The sequence below is a fragment of the Carcharodon carcharias genome, chromosome 1 (genome assembly GCF_017639515.1).
Source record: "Carcharodon carcharias isolate sCarCar2 chromosome 1, sCarCar2.pri, whole genome shotgun sequence".
In the NCBI taxonomy this organism is placed as follows: Eukaryota; Metazoa; Chordata; class Chondrichthyes; order Lamniformes; family Lamnidae; genus Carcharodon; species Carcharodon carcharias.
The window spans coordinates 43,349,303-43,370,561 of record NC_054467.1 but is presented as its reverse complement, the minus strand read 5'-3'; the positions used below and the strand labels follow the sequence as shown (position 1 = coordinate 43,370,561).

At 40.3% G+C, this 21,259-nt stretch overlaps 1 protein-coding gene across 1 annotated transcript in view; it reads right to left on the bottom strand.

Annotated features, from left to right (window-relative positions):
* LOC121270583 (short transient receptor potential channel 3) overlaps positions 1-21,259 on the bottom strand; it is a 136,856-nt gene that overhangs the window by 70,239 nt on the left and 45,358 nt on the right. The window contains exons 4-5 of the mRNA XM_041175992.1: positions 10,620-10,836; positions 10,285-10,518 (exon numbers count right to left, since the gene is read on the bottom strand). Of these exons, the coding sequence (XP_041031926.1) occupies positions 10,285-10,518; positions 10,620-10,836 (451 nt within the window). The remainder of the gene's footprint in view (positions 1-10,284; positions 10,519-10,619; positions 10,837-21,259) is intronic.

The following is a 21,259-nucleotide window of genomic DNA, read 5'->3' as shown; positions in this document are numbered from 1 at the left end:
TTGGGGGTAGTTTATTCCATCAAAACCTCCCCCAGCATCTGGGGCCTAGTTTATTTTAATTCCAGCCTATTAAGCTGATATTCCCGTTCTTGTTCCTTATCTCTTTCCTCCCTTGCTAACTACTCTCTCTGGAGATCAAGTTTTACATTCAATTTCTCTTTCTTTATCAGGTTTTCTCATCTCTCTTTCTCTTTTTCCTCCAAGTCAAGGCTTTCAGTTCCTTTTCGTATTTAAACTGCATCATTTGCAACTGAATCCTAGCTATGACTCGAGCTATGATACACCAATTTCACGTCTCTCCCCTTTTAATTCTAAACATTGGATAACCGTATCCTTACAAAATCCTGCTTTTATTTCTACCTCCAATTTATCTGCTATCTCTCTCAGTTTAACATGAGTGAAGGATTTCAAATTATCTACTGTTACATCTTCTACTCCCAGAAAAGTCTGAGCAACTTACAAAGCCATTTTGGTTTACCAATGTATGAGAAACCTGGTATCTGTCTTTTTATCCTTTGCCAATTAATTCATGTCAATCACCCATGGGCTACATTTCAAAATCCTGCAACAGCCCTCAATTTCTGTTATGACCAGGATGGGAGGAGTACACAGTTTCTCCAACCCTGCTACCCCACTGGTCGCACCACAAGTGTAAATGTTTAAATCACACACTAAAATGGCCAGTTGTTTACCTTTGCTACTGCTAGACCCAGAATAAAAGAGACTTTAACCAGGCTTCTTTCAATAAATGCACAATAATTGATTTACTAGGAAACAAAGGTTCTTTTTTAAAACAGGTTGCAAGACAGGTTAACATACAATTTGTAATCTAAAAATGTAACAATTTACCCTTTTTGAATCCCAACACAATTACAAACACACACACAAAAAACAAAGACAATACAAATAAGGTCTCTGCAGAGGTTGGCGTAAGGGAACACTTTACGAAAAAGGACAAAGTTCAAATAGGTCTTGATGCTGTTGATTTGGTGTTCCTAGGTGCAAAGGTGGATTCTGGTCACAGCAGTTGTCTGAACTCCTTTCCAAAGGATCTTTGGTGAAACACTGACTTTGTTAACTCTCACTTGTCATAGCTTTGCAGGCTTTAAAACACAGACAAGTTTTGCTGAGTTAAGGATTTTCTGGCTGAAGGTGAACACCCACTCTGGATTGCAGGCAATATAGGGAGAGAGAGAGGAGCAATCTTCCTTCACAGTTTGCTCCCAGGACACACAGTGAGTTCAAAAAACATGTTCAGATAGAACTTCTCCCAGGCCAGGTGTTTTTCAGTCAATCAGGGACCCACAGCCTTGCAACATCAGTTCTTTTTAATTTTAACTCAAGTAAGCAAACCAACTCTTATCTCCCTAGGTGTCTTGCTGGTCACTTAACTGAAGCCATGTGAGTTCTCAGAAAAAGCAGCTTGCTCACAGACCAAAGTGAACTTGTAACCTTGTGTCAAATAATTTAATGTCCTTCCAATGGTTTAAAAAGTATAAAGTTCTTGGAACTATGAATTCCTAACACCTCATCTCACCTGTGCCAGGCAGGAAATTAACTTGAGATATTTAAATAGGCACATATATTAGCACCTTTACTTTAATAAAACATCTCAAGGAATTTCAGTGCAGCATTGTCGAACAAAATTTGACACCAAGCCAAATAAGGAGATCTTGGGGCAGATGATTAAAGCTTGGTCAAAGAGGTAAGTTTTAAGGAGTACCTTAGAGGAGAGAGAGGTCCAGAGGTAGAGAGGTTTAGTGAGGGAATTCCAGAGCTCAGGGCCTTAACTGCTGAAGGCATAGCCACCAATGCGGAGCAATTAAAAGTGGGATGGAGACCAAAATTGGAGAACTGCAGATATCTTGGAGGGTTGTGGGGCTGGAGGACATTAGAGAGATAGGGGCTGTGAGATCATGAAAGGATTTGAAACTAAGGATCACTCATACTTCATTTCTGGAATTTAGTTCTTTTTTCCATGTTTGGACCAAGGCTGTAGTATGGTCTGGAGCCAAGTGGTCCTGGCAGAGCCCAAACTGAGCATCAATAAGCAGGTTATTGCTGATTAAGTGCTGTTTGACAGCACAATTGATAACACCTTCCATCACTCTTCTGATGTTTGAGAGTAGTGTGGTAATTGGTCAGAATTGATTTATCCTGCTTTTTGTGGCCAGGATATAGCTGGTCAATTTTCCACATTGTCAGATGGATGCCAGTGTTGTAGCCGTATTGATACAGCTTGGCTAGGGGTGCAGCTAGTTCTGGAGCACAAGTCTTCAGTATAACAGCAGGATGTTATGAGGGGCCATAGCCTCTTCCTGTGTCCAGTGTTTCTAGATTTCATGTGGAGTGAATCAAGTTGGCTGAAGACTAGTGTTGGTGGTTCTGGGGATCTCAGGAGGAGGCTGAGGTGGATCATCCACTCAGCACTTCTGCTGCCGATAATTGCAAATGCTTCAGATGTCTTTTGCATTGAAATGCTGGGCTCTGCTATCATTCAGGATGGGGATATTCCTGGAGCCTCCTCCTCCCATTAGTTGTTTGTTACCACCATTCCTGACTGGATATGGAAGGATTGCAGAGCTTTGATCTGATTCATTGGTTGTAAGATTGCTTAGCTCTGTCTATAGCATGCTGTTTCTGCTATTTAGCATGCATGTTTCCTGTGTTGAAACTTCACCATGTGACACTTAACTTATAGGTCTGCCTGGCGCTGCTCCTGGCTTGTTCTCTGGCACTCCTCACTAAACCAGTGTTGGTCTCTTGGCTTGATGGTAATGGTAGAGTAAGCGATCTGCCAGGCCATGAGGTTACAGATTGTGGTTGAGTACAATCCTGCTGCTATTGCTCCTGATGGCCTACAGTGCCTCAAGGATGCCCAGCTTTGAGCTGATAAATCTGATATGAATCTATCCCACTTAGCACAGTGGTAGTGCCACACAATACAACAGAGGGTATCCTTAGTGTGAAGTGTGTGTGTGTCCTGAGCTGCTCCGTTTGATTCCTGTCCCTCTCCTAATTTGGTTTTGTCTGCAAAATTGACCAATTGAGACTAAGTTTCAAAATCCAAGTCATTTATATAAATTAGATACGGTAGCAGTCCTAACGTTGACCCCTTGGGCATCACACTCAGTAGTTCCTCCATCCCGGTATTACTCTTCTCACTAATTCACTGCAGCCATTTTCCTATTTCATTCTTAAGTTTTATACTAAATTCCCACAACCAGTAACCTTTTGTGTAGAAAGTTATCAAATATTTTTTGGAAATCTAAGTATACAGTTTGGTAGGGTTTGCCAGGCAGGATCTATCCTTTCTTAACTCATGTTGACTGTTTACTCAGCTGCTGTTGTGCATATAATCCTTGGATCTACTCCTTATACTTGTCTCCATAATCTACATGGAATTGAAGTAAGATTGATCAGCCTATACTTGGCTGTATTTGTTTGTTACACTTCTTGAATATGGAAACTACATTAGCCTATTTCCAATCTATTGACATTTCCCCACTGCCCATTGGCTCCCTCATAATGATTGTCAATGCCGCAGAAATCTACTTCCTAGGTCCGGATTTTTTTCTTTGAGATGGGAATCGGAGTCAGGAGACTTCCTAATGATCCCAGCAGTCCTTGCACATGCTTGCTTCATGGTGGTGTGATGGGGGATGGGCCTCCCAAAACAGGCCCAAGGCAGGAATGGAAGTGAGTGGATGCCAAGGCAGGCAGGTTAGAAGATCCACCTCATTCTCTGGGGCATCGGCTCAGTCCTGTACATGAGTGTTAGGCAGTTTAGCTCTCACCCCTCAACCTCTACCCACCCAGCCCACTGTCCATGCACCCCCATATCCCCATGCCCATTCATCCAGTATCCAGTGTGGATAGAACTTATGAGCTCAATAGTAAGATTGGGAAGTCTCTGAGATTCTCACGAAACTGTAAAAATAAACACCCATTCAAAAACTTCTTCAAAAACCTTAACCCTCTTAGGAGCTCATAAAACTGTCAATATAAACAAAGTTCAGAGTCCCCTTGACAGCTAATTCAACAACCCTTGCTGAGCTGAATTCATTACTGGGGTTTGGAGCTCAACCAAACATTCATAATTAGATTCCATTGCAGAACAGTGTGTCAACAAAGCGTCCAGAGCTGAATACATTAAAGCCTTGAAGTAGTGAACCAGATGACAATTTGTTCCACTTCTTCAAAGGCCCATCAGGCAGTTGGACTGTCAATCAATATAAAGCTCAAAGCACAGAGTCCAATTGACAAATTAAAATCAGAATTTCAATACTGTTGAATGCAGAAGAGCAGTTTATTCACTGTGGAAAATACTCTAATGCATCTGAACATTTTCACAATGCTGGCCAATATAAAGTCTTTTAAGAACAAATCCCTATCAATCTCTGCATTAAAAACATTGTTAACTTACCATACAACATCAAATTATGACATGAAGTTGGAAACACCTTTCAAACTTACCTGTCAAAAGGTTCCCAACTCCAGAACTGGTTTCCCCCATGGTACCTGATCCCTCTGACCTGACATAATTTGCACAAGCTTCAGGAACCCACCTACCCCTCAAACTCAATGAAATAGTAAGTTGTGGTAGGCAGCATTATGATAGCCTCAATGTCAGTTTGTGTGCACTTTGGGTTGCCACACACCACATTTACCACGCCGGTCAAAATGGAGCCGGCAGGAATGAGCTCATAGTTTCAGATTTCTGGGCCCCCACTTACATTTGCATCTGTGGGTTTGTCCCGTGTCAGGAAGGCAAAATCTGGCCTCAAGTCTCTCAAGACTCTGAGATAAATACCAACTATCTCCAGAGATACAAAAGCAAAATACTGTGGAATTCTGGAAATCTGTAATAAAAACAGAAAACGCTGGAAATATTCAGCAGGACTGGCAGCATCTGCGGGGAAAGAAACAGAATTAATATTTCAGGTCGTTAACCTTTCAGCATCTCCAGGGATGTATTTGCTTTAAAGGGATTTCTGCTTGTCTAAGGCTTTCATCAACTTATAATGAATTACTCATTTTTGACTACGTTTTTCATCTTTCCTCAATCAGAATATTTACTATTTCACTTTCATCCTTTTTCCTGTTTCCATCTCCATCTGCTCTCATCTCTTCTCTGACAGTCAACTTGATATAGTTAGGTTAGTTTTGCATATTTTTTAATTTAATGGGTCTCAGTTTGCTCTAAGTGTTAGAGTTAATAAATATACAATTGCAGCAATTCTGTTAATTAAGTTTTGTCGACTGGATACTAACATGTAACCAGAATTGGTCCTGGGAGTAAACAAGTACAGCACACATTGATGTACTCACCTGGTGGGTTTTTTTTGGTAGGGGAAATATGCAAATGTACTCTGCATATTCTTAATTTACACATTGTCTTCATTTTGTATGATTGAAATAGATGTTAAATTATTTTCATTTGTGCAAAATTATCACAATTTGAAGTGTGAGCAGTTGATTGCTTGTGGAAATAATCAAAGCAGATTCTTTTCATAAACTGTATAGCATTACATACCTCAATGCTAATATTTTGGCTTTTCTTGTATAGAATGTTATTACACCCAGTAATCTTTCTGGGTGTCAACGATATCCATGAAATAACAATGATCATGTCAAAATATCTGCATGATGTTGCTGCGTCAGAAAGATATAATCATTTTCATAATGTTATTGGAACTTATTGTAAAGTTTAGGGTGTGTGTGTGTGTGTGTGTGTGTCTTAATAGAATTAAAGGCATCCAGTCTGAAGACTTTGATGCATCAGAAGATAAACTAGGTTTGAAATGTTAAGTAGGTAAACATGGAGGAACTTTTAGAATTTGAGGTGTGAAGGGAACATTTGCATTTTTAAATAAACCAGACTAGCTTGAATTCAAAAGAGGGTGAAATGTTTCACCTAGCCAGAAGAAATTAAGAAATAGTGGGCAGGATCTTCCGGTTGGTGAGCGGAGACGGGGCCCGCTTGCTGACACATAATATGACGTGGGTTGATGTCGGGTGGAACTCCCGACGTCACCCCACGCCATTTCCACTTTCAGGTCGGTGGGGCGCAGCTGATTCAGCTGCGCGCCCGCCGACCTGTCAACAGCCTATTGAGGTCATTGAAAAAGTACTTAAGGTCATTAATGGACTTGCCCGTCCAACCTTAAGGTTGGCAGGCAGGCTGGGAGCCCTGCGGGCTTCGTACAAAGCATGAAACCTTATACAGGCAGGATGAGGTTTCGTGAGGGTTTTTTTAAGCTTAATCATATCTCTCAATAAAAGTTATGGACATGTCCCAACTCATGTCACAGTGTCACATGAGGGGACATGGCAGGGAAATTTTTTAAACCTCTATTTAAAGTTTTAAATCGGCAGCACTTAGCCTCAGGGAAATCTGTGCGCTCTTTCATGCATGCACATGTCCTGGCTGAGGGAATCTCCCCCCCCTCGCCCATACAGGGAGCGCATAGTGCTCATGCCCATGTAAAATGGCAGCGCACTCCCAATCAGGGATGCTGATCGAAGGCACACCCACCCACTCCCACACTTCCGCCCGCGACGGGGGAAAAAATTTTCCCAGTGTGTTTATTTTTCCCAAAGATTACCAGTAAAATTGGTACAATGACAGATTTTTACTATTAGACAGGTTAAGTCCAAAAAGATAGTGAAGCAATGGGAATTTGCATTCAAAGGGGAAAATATGTATAATGGAGAGAAAGCTGAGTGTAAGGGCAGGCATTCTAAGATCTAACACAAGTGTGAAAAACATCTAGCGTCTAAACCTCAAGCTGCTGTCTACAAGGAACCAAAGCTGAGAAAAACTCACTTTGAATTCAACTGTTCAGGGTGTTGTGTGTTATTTTGCCTGGGTCTTTTAAAATCTATGTGTCTTACTGTTGCCTTAATGAAAGGGTAGCTGGGGCCTGAATTTTCCCGCGTTGGGCAGGCACGGTGGGAGTGGGTGTAGGCGGCTGGAGCTGACCGCCACCTGCAATCAGCTCTGCACCGTCATTTTACGCGGGCGGGACAGTTTAGGCCCACCCAGCGTAATACACGAACAGTAGCGCTGAACAATATCTGTGCTGGCGGGGGGAGGAGGGAGAGTCGGGTCCAGTCCTCTTTCACGCATGCGCACGAAATTGTGCTTCAAACTCCCTGAGGCACAGAGCTGTCTCAGGGAAATTCAAGCATTTTATAAAAAAAATAAAAGCAATAAAAGCAATGTCACATGAGATGGGACAAGTTTTTATTTTTCATAGAAACTTTTTATTTAAGTTGTAAAAGCTTTGGGAAACCTCATCCCGCTCGTAAGGTTGGATGGACAGCACAAAGTTGAAATTAATTATTTCGTTAATGGCCTCATGTCTGTGTGAGAGAATGAGAGGGGTGAATGCATGAATGTGAGAAAGAGGGGTGAGTGCATATGTGTATCTGAGAGAGAGAGATAGGGGTGACTGTGTATGTATGTGTGTGAGATAGAGAGAGGGGTGAGTGTGTGTGTGTGAGAAAGAGAGGGGTGAGCGTTCAATTATTGGTGGGCATACAGCCGACTCTGGGGCACGCCCACCAAATGAAATATCGTGAGACAGCATGATGATGTCGGGACATACGCCCGACGTCATAGCGTGTCATTTTACGTTCCAGTGTGTTAAGCCTGCCCCCGTCACTGAAAGTAAAATCCTGGCCTGGGAGTTAGATTAAGTAGGGAATTAGGAAGTTATTATAGTAGTAACTTGTAGATCTATGTATGTACTTAAAATAATTTCTTCTATTATTAAGGTTTAATTTAATTTTGTAAGAAACTTATAAGACTCGGTGGTCTTATTACTACTGAATTCAAGGCACACATCTCGAAATATATACAGATTGCAGAACAGTTGGGGCAGTTGTTTCAAGTTTCCCTTTGGGATTTGAGCAGCTCAGCATTTAACATTGGCTGTGTCATAACAGCTGACTATAGAAATAAGTTAAAGGGCATGTATGAGGGATCTCACTTATTTAAAACATTTTTGGGGTAAATATACTTGGAGCTTCTCTTGCTCCATTGTTGTAACATGAGTGATAATTCAGTAGAAACCCTATGCCAGAATTTCCTGCCAAAGTAACAGCAAGGCTAATGACACTCACCATTAATTATGTGCAAATATTACAGCAATTCTGGAGGGGGGGTGGGGTGAGGATGCAAATGATTGGTTAATCTCAACTATCGAAAAATTGCACTGCTCCACTGTCAGTTTCACATAAGTGGAATCCCACTATCTCCCTAACGATTGAAATGTACTGAATAGCATGAAGTTGCTGTATGAGCACTCACGCCTGAATCAGTAGGTTAAAGATTCAAGCCTTGCTCTAGGACTTCAGCTGAAAAATCTAGGCTCCAGACAAGTACTAAGGGACTGCTGCATTGTCAGAGATGTGGGGCTGGATTTTATGTCTGCAAATCAGCTGGGCTGCCGCCGCCTCATGTGAATGTAAAGTAGGGCGTGATGTCATCGGCTTGGCAATACAACATCATCACACCAATCTCCCCAATTATGGAAGGTGGAATCAGCAGCCTATCTGCCATTTTGAAATTACTAGCTTGTTAATGACCCAATCATCTATAACATTACGTTGCCAGCTGCATTTTTTAGGCACTGGACATGAAAAGTTTGCGAGTATTTACGGCAGCTATGACAAGGTAGCACAAGAGTAGGGAAAAAGGGCCTGCCACTGGGACCTTGGCTGAATGTAGCAGCAGATTCTGCTGGGGAAGGTGGCAGCATCTGTGTGTTTTTTAAACTTTTTTTTCACTTTTTAGAGCCTTCAGTAAAAAATAAAGACTGATTCTGAGAGCAGGGTGCCATTAAACTTGTAGTCATAACCGATTTCCAGTTCAGGGCATTACCCCTCTGTCACATGACGTTCCAGCCTACAATGCCTATTGAGCATGAAGCCTCCCTTTGCACTTCTAATTGGCCTCCTTCCTTGGGACAACCATTAATTGACTGTTTGACGCTTGTTTGGATGAGCTGAGATGGCAGGACAGCAGCAAACGGATCACTTAGTTTCTGCTCTGCCTCCCTCCCCCTGTCGAAAAATGTAAAATCCAGCTCATTGTGCTTCAGATGAGACATAAATGTCCCATGACGTTTTCGAAGAACAGCAGGGGTGTTAAACCCGAGTGTCTTGGCCAGTATTTATTCCTCAATTACATCACAAAAAAATAGATTATCTGATCATTAACATATTGTTGTTTGTGGGAGTTTACTGTAAGCAAATTGGCTGCTACATTTCCTACATTACAAGAATGACTGCATTTCAAAAGCACTTAATTGGCTGTAAAGCATTTTAAGACTTCTGGTGGTTATGAAATGCAAATATAAATGCAAATATCTTTGTTTTAGATGCATGCAAGCTAAACTCACTAAAGAAAATTAAGCCTGGTCTGTTCCAGACTAAGAACATTTTTAACAACATGATAAGCATTAATTGGTGCCAATCAATGTTTCAGACACTGAAAATGATCTAGTACAAATGTGGAGTCTCAATCAATCAGGTTTTAATTGTTGGAGTTTTTAAAAATGTTGAATTTTAAATGAAACTTTTTTTCTACTCTTTTTTGTCTCTTTTTTCCCCTCGCTCTTAAAACAATCTTTCTTTTTCCTCTTTTTATTTGTCTTTCTGTACCTGATTTTTCATTGAATTCATTCACTCTAATATACATTTCTTTCCTCATCCTGATGCCGTTAATTTCACAGTCCTTCAATTTTATTCATTAAGAAGATACAGGCCAAAATTTTCCAGCCCCTCTTACTGGTGGGATCTTGCAGTCCACCGATGTGAAAAGAGATTTCAATGATTCGCCAGTCCCGCCACAGGGGAATCCACTGCATGGGGGCTGGAAAATTCCGGCCACAGAGTTGCTTGTGCTGTCCACTCAGGTCTTGGGTGCTTGGCTACCCTTATGCACTGTTTTCAGCCCACACTTTCAGCATTTTGAACTAATAGCAGGTGCCCTTACATTCACTTCTGCAGTAAAATTTGACCAAATGCAATCGGGGTTTCCTTCAAACGACTGCCAAAGTTGCAACTGTTGAGCAGGAAAGATCCCAAGGAAATTTCTAGTTTCAATAACAACATCAAGTTCGCGGGATATCCAATTAACACCCAAATATCAACTTCATAAAACTGACATTGTTAATCCAGAGATTTCACATCACTAGCTTACCTTAATATAACTACACAAGTCAAACAAAAGGTTACGATTTTATGAAACTCACTTGTACAATGTTACCTTACCATACGTGTAGTATTCAACTTCTGGTGGAAGTGTTACAAGTGAAAGATCACTCTCCTTAACATGTTTGTCTACATATTGCTGTGCTTTAGAAGCTTCCAGAAATGCCAGAAATCTTGCTGTAAATGCAGCTATAAAAATTGATAACATTCCAAAATCTAAAAGATTCCACATTTGGAAAATGTATTCCCGTGGCCCTTCTGTCCAGATTTCCTTACACTCAGTCCACATCATACCTGTGAAGACATTTTTTTTTAAACATTTAATTTGTACATAGTTTTTTTTTAAAAATTGAAAAATATTACTGTATACATAGCCCAGAAAGAAAGTGACTTACCTAGTATCCATACCATGATTAGCATTTCCGTCCAAGTAAACATAGTGGTTTTCATTCTAAAGACTTGTTTAGGGTAATCCGTGACAGTGACATTGGGTAAGGTTTTGATGCCTTCAAATCTGTCAGAGGCATTAAATACTAGTAAACACAGAAAGATGATGAAGGACGCTGCATGCATCACAAACTTCATGAAGGGACTTCTTAGCATCTTCCCCAGCTAGAAGGAAAAATTAAAATATGTATCTATCCTGTAGAAGTAAACTGAGCATCAGTCATTTCACCTCATGGATACTTGTTTTTCTCTTTAACCACCTGGTGTAACCTATTTTTTTTGCTGTTGAATTTCACACAAGTGAAGCTATGCACATGCAATCAAGGGAAGTTGAATAATTTTTCAAAACCAATTTCTCCTTTTGCTCTCCTGATGGTATTGACCCATCTGGGGTTTAGTTCAGCCTATACCAAGCATGAACTGAGAGACTGAATACTAGAAGCCTGGTAGCCCTTTGACAATTACAGTCAATCTGAATCCTGTTCTTATTTGATATCCACACACATCTTTTTCAAGCATGAGTCACATAGTTAGTGATCAGGACCAGGAGCCCAAGCTAATTTTTTTCCCATCCTGAGCTCAAATGGCATTGTGGCCAGTGCTAACATCCTTAACATTGTCCTGAGATTGACTAACTCAGCACAGACTAGAAATTGAAGCTGGGATTTTCCTGATCTGTGTAACATAGTTCTACACTAGATAGCAGATTTACCAATTGTATTATTGAGGATGCATCAATGTATTATCTTAGAATTTAAAACCATTTAAAAAGTCAGGAGACTTGTTAAAAGTGTTTACAGCACTGCACATTTCAGTGTTTATCTGTCTTTCTACAAACTATTAAACCTGTCTTATGAGGAACCTATTGCCCTTGCTATACAAAGAGTCCAATTGATGCTATGACCTTTTCAACTCCTGCAACAGCTAATAGCAATATGACAAAAAGATAATGATTTAGAATTCAGTATTTTTATAGTCCGTATCTTTGTACTCTTGCTATAAAAATCTATTTAATTAAAAGGTTGAATCTGAAAAATGACATCTAGAATATAATTATTATAGTTTATTAATTGTTCTGAATGTATTCAGCATAGTTTGCAGAACACGTGCCTTCTTAACAGAAAAAATATTTTTATGGTTAGACCAAAGTTATATTAAGGACCTAAAATTTTTGTTCTTGTAAAAAATGACATGGCCATAATTGTAACAGGTTGGTAGTGTGGGGTGAATAATCTTTTGGAGGAAAACAGTACCAATGGATAATGCCCCTGTGAATTGTGCACAAGTTGACTAAGCTACAAATGAGCTTGAAGTCAGAATATAAACCCTACTGCTGATTCACTTCTCTTAAACTACATAATATGGAAGTGGCAGGCCAAACTGATATATTAGTGAATCATCCATCTCCTGTTCAGGACACTTTAAATCAACTTCAACATACATCTCAGTTTCCAATACATGGTGCTTTATTGATCAAACATCTACTTCAGTTTCAACTGCTCAAGTTAAGATCAGATGGTAAAGGAGGCCAAGGCTGAGGCTGTGGTTAATGAGGAGGGGGACACTTAGAAGAGTATTGAACTGCCCTCGGTTTCAATTTCTGGGAGTGAAGGATTAAAGAGAACATCTAATTTTACCGCCATAAATATTTTTCTACAGTGTAAAATAGCCACCTGTGGTAAATTAATCATCTTCTGGAGCACTCCTAGTTGTCCTTTTCAAACAGCATCTCAGCCACGATGCAACAATTCCTGGAACATTTCAGTAATTTTTCAAAACTATGACAATTATATCATATACAGCAGGATTCCGCAATGAGAGGTTTGGATTAATAATGTAAATTTTTCATCATTATGCTCACGAGCTACAATTCCAGTAATGTGTATTTGTTATATTGGGATTTTTAAACTCAGTTACATTATTAAGTTATTTTTGATTTATTATTATGTTGCACTGTGAGTAGCAAAGCATATAAAGCATTCCTGTACTAATATTACCAGTGGACAACTCCTGTGCTCAGTTCAAAGTCATTTTAACATATCATAGCCTGTAAATGGATCTGATCCTTATTTTTTTTTGGCATCTGCATTTTCAATTGTATGGAAAAGTAAAATTCACTTTGCCATGCTAATAGCAATTCAATGTCAGCAGGGGGAGTAAATTCTGGCTACCCTATTACTAACTTGTTAATTTTAAAGGTCCTGAATTTTCTCTGGCTTTGCTCTGTCAGTGGAATGACCGAGACCTGAATTTTCACCAAGTCAGAAGGGTTCTGCACCTTAGCCAAAATGCAAGCCCCAAATCTGGAAGTTGCACACCCAAACTTGCCAGGGTGGGGCATTGGTGGGGGGGCGCGTGGGGAGAACGGGCCGGGGGGGATGTATTTTGCCCATCCACAGTTCACAGAGGCAGTTGCATGTTTTAAAGTGTAGCTACCTTCACTCAGAAGCAATTTTGGTCATTCTGGTTTCTGAAACACGAATCATGGACTTTAGACATTTGAGGAAAAGGTCTAAACCTGCCAGAATTCTTTGGAGAGGTAAGGTTCCTTTTTGGAGAGGTTAGGTACCCCTTGGGAAGAAGTCAGATACCCATGGGAATGTTAAGAGTAGATAAAAATATGCACAAAATGTGGATAAGGTCTGTGGAACTGTCAAGCCGTCAAGTCATTTAAATCCCCTGCTCTTTAAATTTTTGAAAAACCCTGCAGTTGAAAAAAAGGTGCTTCCAATTTCTCTAGCTATTTGTTGACATAAGCCTAAGGGCTCTCATTATATGATTAGTGCTGCTTGATTGCTTCTACAACATACCACTATCATAGTTTGATTGACAGTTCCAAGTGATTATAATGAGATCAGTTGTCTTTGATGTGTAGCTATGAATACAAATGTTTGTTTTTATAAGTGATTAAGTATTTGAAGGGATTTAAATGTATTGAAAAGGCTTTTATCAATGAGAGCATTTTTTTAAAAATGTAATAAAGTATGTATAATAATTACTTGGAACTTTATTTTATTTCATGTCAGCACCTGAGGTCTGCCCGCAGTGGATCTGGTTGAGTTGACATGGAAAGTGAAAGGGCAAAGGGCGGCTGATGGGGTGTCATGGGTTGACATGAGTTGACACTAAGCTGGCATAGGGACTATAAAGAGGTTGACGGACCATGGGAGTGTGTAGAGGGGCATAGGTTGGCATGGAGAGTGTGAGGGGCAATGGGAATGGGTAGAGGAGTATAGGTTGACATGGAGGGTATAAGGAGCCATGGGGGTGGGTGGGAGGCATGCAGTGCCAAGAGTTAGCATGGCTGGGCATGGGGAATGTGTGGGGGGTGGAGATGAGAGTTGGAGGGCTGTCTTTTGTTTTGCTCTTTCCATTACAACTGGGACAAAGTCCGAGAGAACCTAGGTGAGCCTTTTAACCAGCCCACCTCAGCATTCGGCAGCCCTGTAGCTGCTTCTGCACTGCTTCCGGGATCAGCAGGCCTGACTGCATTTAGTATCCGGCCCCCTGGAATGAAAATCTGGTGCTTCTGGGCAGTTTCTTCTGAGTCAGGTTTGCAGTACCCAACTTGGGAGCAAAAATTCAGCCCCGAGTTACAATTGCAACTTTCCAATATTTCTGCTTCTCACCGTGCTCACTTCTCAAATATTTTTAGATGGATGCTCAAGCTATGAGGCCTGAGGGAATTCTCTGTGATGTGTTGCTTGCTACAATCTTAAATTGAGCAGAGTATCATGAACGCTTCAATCAGTTTTATTAGCAAAATAGCAGAAGGGGCCCCAAAAACGTAAGTTTTAAATTATTTTTGTGGGGCCAGGAAGCAGAAGCTGTGATCCCTTCACTTCCATTACTGGCAAGCGACCACCATGTTCTGATTGTTGGCCATCTAAAAGTTATAATCTCTGCCAATGAGTCACAGACAATGATAGAGATAAAATGTCACTTCAGTAACGTAGGTGCTGGTGGAAGGGATGTCTGTTATAAACACTGCTTAATTTCCATTGTCTTCAATAAAAAGGGAAACTGGATAGAGTGAAAAATGAGTGGCAATCTGATACTGCCTGTGATGTGCTCTGAGGTTGAAAATTCCCCTTGATACTTATCAAACCTGTTCACCGTACTAACTATAATGCACCAGTAATCACCTCACAAAAGTTTTACAATGTAAAATCTATTCATTAGATAAATAGTTAGTCCAATAGAATGTTGGTTCACGATTCTGTTTTATTTGAAGTACAGACTAACCTTCAGGATCCATTTTAATTGCTAAATAGATATATAGGGTCATGATTAATATTGACACGTGGGTTAGCATGGATATACTAAGAACCTGTCCTGGTTAAGTGTGAAGGCCTCTCAATGCATCGCGGAGAGTGCTGGCCACCACTTGGATGGCCAGAGATTCTGGCTGCCCAAAACCCCACCCACATCTGCCCCACACCATCCAATCGATTGGCAGCAGATTTGTGCATTGGACTGCATGCTGTGTTCTCAGCTCAGGTGCAGGCATTCTCCTAACCTACACTGCAAGGCAGCACTGTTAGTTTAAACCATCAGGGAGACTGGTCCAAACCAGGATGCTGACATTGCAAGGGGCAGTGAGTGCCTCCACCAGTGATTGCTCCATGGCTAGCTTTTGCAAGGAGATTGTACAACGTTTGCAGTCGTCCAACTGTTCTGCAGTCCACTAAAATGCTCATTACTCTACAGTCTGTACTTGAGGGGTGAAATGCTCTGGAGCACTTGGTGGCACTTTGATGCCTCTGCATTGCAGGGTAAACTAGAAGCCCGACTTCAATCATATCAATGGCTGCACCTGAACTATCTCAGTTGCAGAGGAATGGTCACTTTATATCAGGTGTCCATAATGCATGACCGCTTCCCTTGCCCACACTAGCCCCCCACGCTGAATGCTTGTGCGCTATATTGAACAGCAGGGCTGCTCTTGTCACCACCACCCCCCCCACCCCCCACAAGTCACCTCAACCGCAGGGCTGCCCTTGCCCTCTCACCCCAATGCGCCTCAAGCTTGAAGTCCAACAGGCGATACTGGCGAGCGCTGCGCAATGTTATTGTGTACTCACCTCCGAATTTCCTTCAAAGTACAGCCCACCAACTGCACGCAGTTTAAATGCTGTCGTGAAACATGTCAGTGTGCTTTCCCACCTACGTGGATGGACAATCCAGCTGGGGTGGGGGGTGGCGGGGGGAGCCATTCTGGTGAGCAGGCCTAATGATATGCATTATATTATATGTATTATATTGAGGTTCCCGATGTTCAATGGCGGGCTGAGTGGACAATCGCAAACTGGTTTCACGCCATCTTGAAACCGATTGTGCCATATTGTCCGCTCACGCTACCGAACACACCTGATGCTGACGGGCACGGAAAATCCCGGCCAGAATATTCAAGGGCATTCATAATTTAGAAAGGCTAGGCAAAAAGTAAAAGGAGGGAGGGTATTGCTGTTAATAATGAGATCAGTACATTAGTGAGAGATCGAAGGGTCAAGATGTAGAATCAGTATGGGTGGAACTAAGAAACAGCAAGGGGCAGCAAACATTGGTGGAAGTTGTTTATAGGTCACCAAACTGTAGTGGTAAGGTTGGGCACAGTATAAATCAGAAAATTAGAGCTCAAGTAACATGGGTAATACGGTAATAATGGGCAACCTCAGTTATCATATAGATTGGGTAAACCTAATTAGTACTAATGCTGTGGAGGATGAATTCCTGGAGTGTGTGAGAGATGGATTTCTGGAGCAGAATGTTGAAGAATCAGCTAGGGATTGGGCTATTTTAGATTTAGTATTATCTAATGAGAAACAGCTAATTAATGACTTTGCTGTAAAAGAGCCTTTAAGAAATAGTGATCATAATATGTTAGAATCTTACATTAAGTTTGAAAGTGATATAGTTCATTCTAAAACTAAGGTCTTAAACCTGAACAAATAAAACTATGAAGGTATGAGGGGCAAGTTGACTGTGGTGAATTGGGAAATTACACAAAAAAATTGTGATGGTAAACAGGCAATGGAAGTTAAAGGCTGCATTGGATCAAAGGAAGTGGCTTAAATGGTTACCAGAAAAAGTGGTAAGCTTGAGGACTGGGAGCAATTTAGAATCCAGCAAAAGATGATCAAGAAACTGATAAAGAAAGGGCAAAGAGAATTTGAATGCAAGCTAGTGAGAAACATAAAGGTGAGCTGTAAAAGCTCCTTTAGGTATGTGAACAGGAAAAGATTAGCAAGGACAAATGTGGGTCCATTACAGTGGAGATAGCAGAATTTATAACGGAGAATAGGGAAATGGTGGAGAAACTAAACAATTACTTCACAGAGGAAGATACAGAAAATCTCCCAGAAACACTAGGGAACCAAGATGCTTGTGAAAATGAGGAACTGAAAGAACTTAGTTTTAATAAAGATGTAGTACTCAAAAAATTAATTCGATTGAAGGTTGATAAGTCTCCTGAATCTGATGAGCTACATCCCAGCGTATTGAAGGAGATGGCTCTAGCGATAGTGAACGCAATTATGGTTATCTTTCAAAATTCTATAGATTCTGGAAAGGTTCCTGCAGACTGGGAAGTAGCAAATGTAACCTCACTATTTAAGAAGGGAGGGAGGGAGAAAACAAAGCTACAGACCTGTTAGTTTGATGTCATTAAGAAGAAAAATGTTAGAATCTGTTATAAAGAATGTGAACACTGGACACTTAGAAAATAATGATAAGATTTGGCAGAGTCAATATGGAGTTATGAAGGTAAATCATATTCGACAAACTCTCTGGAGTTTTTTGATGATGTTACTTGTAGCCAGTGGGCGTGGTATATTTGGATTTTCAGAAGGCTTTCGATAAGGTCCCACACAAGAGCTTAGTCAACAAAATTAGATCATATGGGATTGGGAATAATATACTTGTTTGGATTGAGAATTGGTTAACAGGCAGGGAATAAACGGATCAATCTCAGGATGGTAGACTATTACTAGTGGAGTATCGCATGGATCAGTGCTGGGGCTCAGCTGTTCACAATCTATATAAATGATTTGGATGTAGGGACCAAATGTAATATTTTCAAATTTACTGATGACACTAAACCAGGTGAGAATGCAAGTTGTGAGAAGGATGTAAGAAGACTTCAATGGGATTTGGATAGGCTAAGTGAATGGCCATGAATATGACAGATGGAATATAATATGTATAAGTGTGAGGTCATCTACTTTGGTAGAAAAACAGAAAGGCAGAGTATTTCTTAAATGGTGAGAGGTTGGGAAGTGTTGTTGCCCAAAGGGACCTGAGTATCTTTGTTCATGAGTCACTTGCAGGTGCAGCAAGCAATTAGGAACTCAAATGGTATGTTGGTCTTCATCGCAAGGGGGTTTGAGTACAGGATTAAAGATGTCTTGCTGCAATGCATGGAGCCTTGGTGAGACCACACCTGGAGTATTGTGTACAGTTTTGGTCTCCATGGCTAAAGAAGGATATACTTGCCATAGAGGGAATGCAATGGAGGTTCACCAGACTAATCCCTGGGATGGTGGGATCGTCTTATGAGGAGACTGGGCCTCTATTCTCTAAAGTTTCAAACAATAAGAGGCAATTTCATTGAAACTTACAAAATTCTTGCAGGACATAATAGGGTAGATGTAGGCAGGATGTTCCACCTGGCTGGTGAGTCTAGAACTAGGGGCTATAACCTCAGGATAAGGAGCAGGCCATTTAAGGCTGAGATGAGGAGGAATTTCTTCACTCAGAGGGTGGTGAATCTTTGTAGTTCCCTACCCCAGAGGGCTGTGGAAGCTCAATCATTGAGCATGTTCAAAAAATAAATTGATAGATTAACAGATACTAATGACATCAAGGATATGGGGCTAGTGCGGGAAAGTGGCATTGATGTAGATGATAAGCCATAATCTAACTGAATGGCAGAGAAGGTTCGATGGACCGACTGTCCTGCTCCTTCTCTTATGTTCCTATGTAGACTGGATTGGATTTGGCTGTAATGTCCTCCATGTGAAATAGCCTTCTGATACCTATTACTCAGCTTCACACATGAACAACAATTGTTAGGATGATGTACCAAAAGGCTTCCATCATCTGAAACTGTATCCCAACAGAAATTGGCATCGTCAAAAATGGAATAGGAAATGGGATGGGGGGAGTGGGTTTGGACAGACCAGGAAATAATAATCATGTCCCAATGTTTAGAAGAAATTTGGAAAGGAACAAATTCTAAGAGAATAACTTGGAGAAAGGTGAGCTTAACTTGCTACTCCATTTGTTTTCTGCAAGTCTGTTTGCTGAAACAGGATAGAAGCTGAAACAGAGCATAAGTTCTGCCTCTGATTTGAATATAATTAAACACAGCAGCTAACAGTAAGGAGTAATGCAGTTTTTGATTCCTTTGTCTGTTTGACCCACAGATTGTGCTTATGCTTGTTCCTGTTAAGAAGGGCTATCTTTTGTCTTCTTTCAAAAAAGACCTTTAAAAGATTTTGCTGTGACTCTGTGTCATGCGCTTTCTCATAGTCAATTTTCAAAAGTAAAGCATGAAAAACACATTACTGTGATGAATGACGTTTTGAAAATTAAACTGCACAATCTGTAAATTTAAGTTTTATTTTGGATATGTACTAAATATAATTATACTTTGAAATATTATGGTTATAACTCACAAGAGATACTTCAAAAAATTCAAATTGATTCTAGAATCTCTGCTTTAATTTGTTTCTCAGATGAAAAATAAGCCCATTAGTTCTTTAAGTTCAGGTCACTGATTCTGCACAAGCTGAGGACAACATTAGCAAGCACCAGAACAATTACACATTTCAGGGAATGAAACTCAGGAAGCAATCCAGAGTGAGGTACTGCATTGAGGAGGAACAAGCGGTGGTGCCAGAGCAGCAGGAGGACTTATTGCCTTACTGGCTACGTAAATGTCATCAGTGACGTGTATACTTTGAGAAGTTTCACCATGTGGTGAAATTAACAGCTATTCAGTAGGGAATGTTTGCCTGCACTGACGAATGCATTGATCACCTGTCAGATATATCTATGGACAGCAAATTGGCTGAGAGTGAAGCTGATTCTTATGCTGGCCTGAAAGAAATCAGAGGGAGAAAAGTTAAGGTTGATGATGGCTTTGACAAAATTGGCAGTATTGTCCTATGCTTGCAGCAAACGGCCTGGATCTGCAATTGTCTGTTGCTAAAGTGTGCTAGGTCTGTAAATACAGTTAATGACATAATGATTGGTGTAGGTACCTGAGACTGGTGTCAACTGATGTTCTTGGCATGCTTTCTTTCACCTTGTATCGCTTCACCTGTTAAACACTATTTCACTATTACCACCATTAATTTTAAATTGATTTACAATTATGTGGGATGCTGTAGCTTGAAGTTAGATGCCCTCTTGCTGATGGAGCTTGTGAGAAAATTAATATTCCAAGAGGTCCCCTTATTCAACTTCCCTCTTCTTTGAATTCCAGCAAGCACTTCTTTTACAGACAACTTTCCAGTAGCTTTGCAGACAATATTAAACTGCTTTAGTGCTAACATTAATATTTCCGGCATGTTCTGATGAAACAAAAACTGAAAATAAACCAGACCTAAAACCAGACGAGAAGCTGAGAAAAAAACAACTGTCTCATTAAAAGCCAATCTTCTTAAGAAACAAATGAACTTAAAGGACAGGAAATTGAATGAAGAATACTTAAATGTAATTTAAAATAGAATTGATTATTTTAATGAAGCCCTTGCACTGGCTTAACAGGCTACCAGAAAGCAGTATGATACAGGATCCGTCAAAATCAATTTCCATGCAATTTTTCAGTGGCCCCAGTAGCTTGCTCCACTGACTAGAAAATTTTCTTTTTTGTCTTCTACATGTCCTTTTTTCCAGGAAAAACCTTCCCACAGCTTAGGAGAAATTCAGGAATTTTACTGTATCCTGGAAGGGCTCAATATTTCATGTTGGTAGAAGTCTGAAGAACATTCATCTAACATCAACATCTGTTTTTCCAGTCTGGCTTTTCACAGCTCTTTGAATAGTACAGACTGCAAGCTTTTTCACCTCCAAGAAAATTCACACTCTGACTCATCTGTATGATTTATAAGGGGGAACTGAGATGTTGTCTGAATTTCAACAGTCTGCGATCATTTTTAAAGGAGCAATATGATTATGTGTGGCATCATGCATATACATGTATTTTACAAACCTTCTAGTTTAACAATTCTTTCTCATAGATTTGTTCTGCAAAAATAAATAAATGTGCGAGGTGGGGGAGACAGAATTTCTAAGTATGGTTTTATTTTTTTCAGTATGAAACAATAGATAAATGCGTGTGCATATAATTACAGATATAAATTGAGCATTATGATATTGTCAGGAAAATCAGACATATATTTTGTTGTATGGAATAAAAATTCTATTTTAGGGCTACAGATCTGGACAAAAAGATCAACAGAGCAAGATAATATTTGTGTCAATAATTAACTGACAGCATTAGGAAGTCTAAATTAGGAATAGGTGATTCTTTCTAAATAGAGATCTGGCATGGTCATTCCTTAAATTAAAAGGTTTAAAT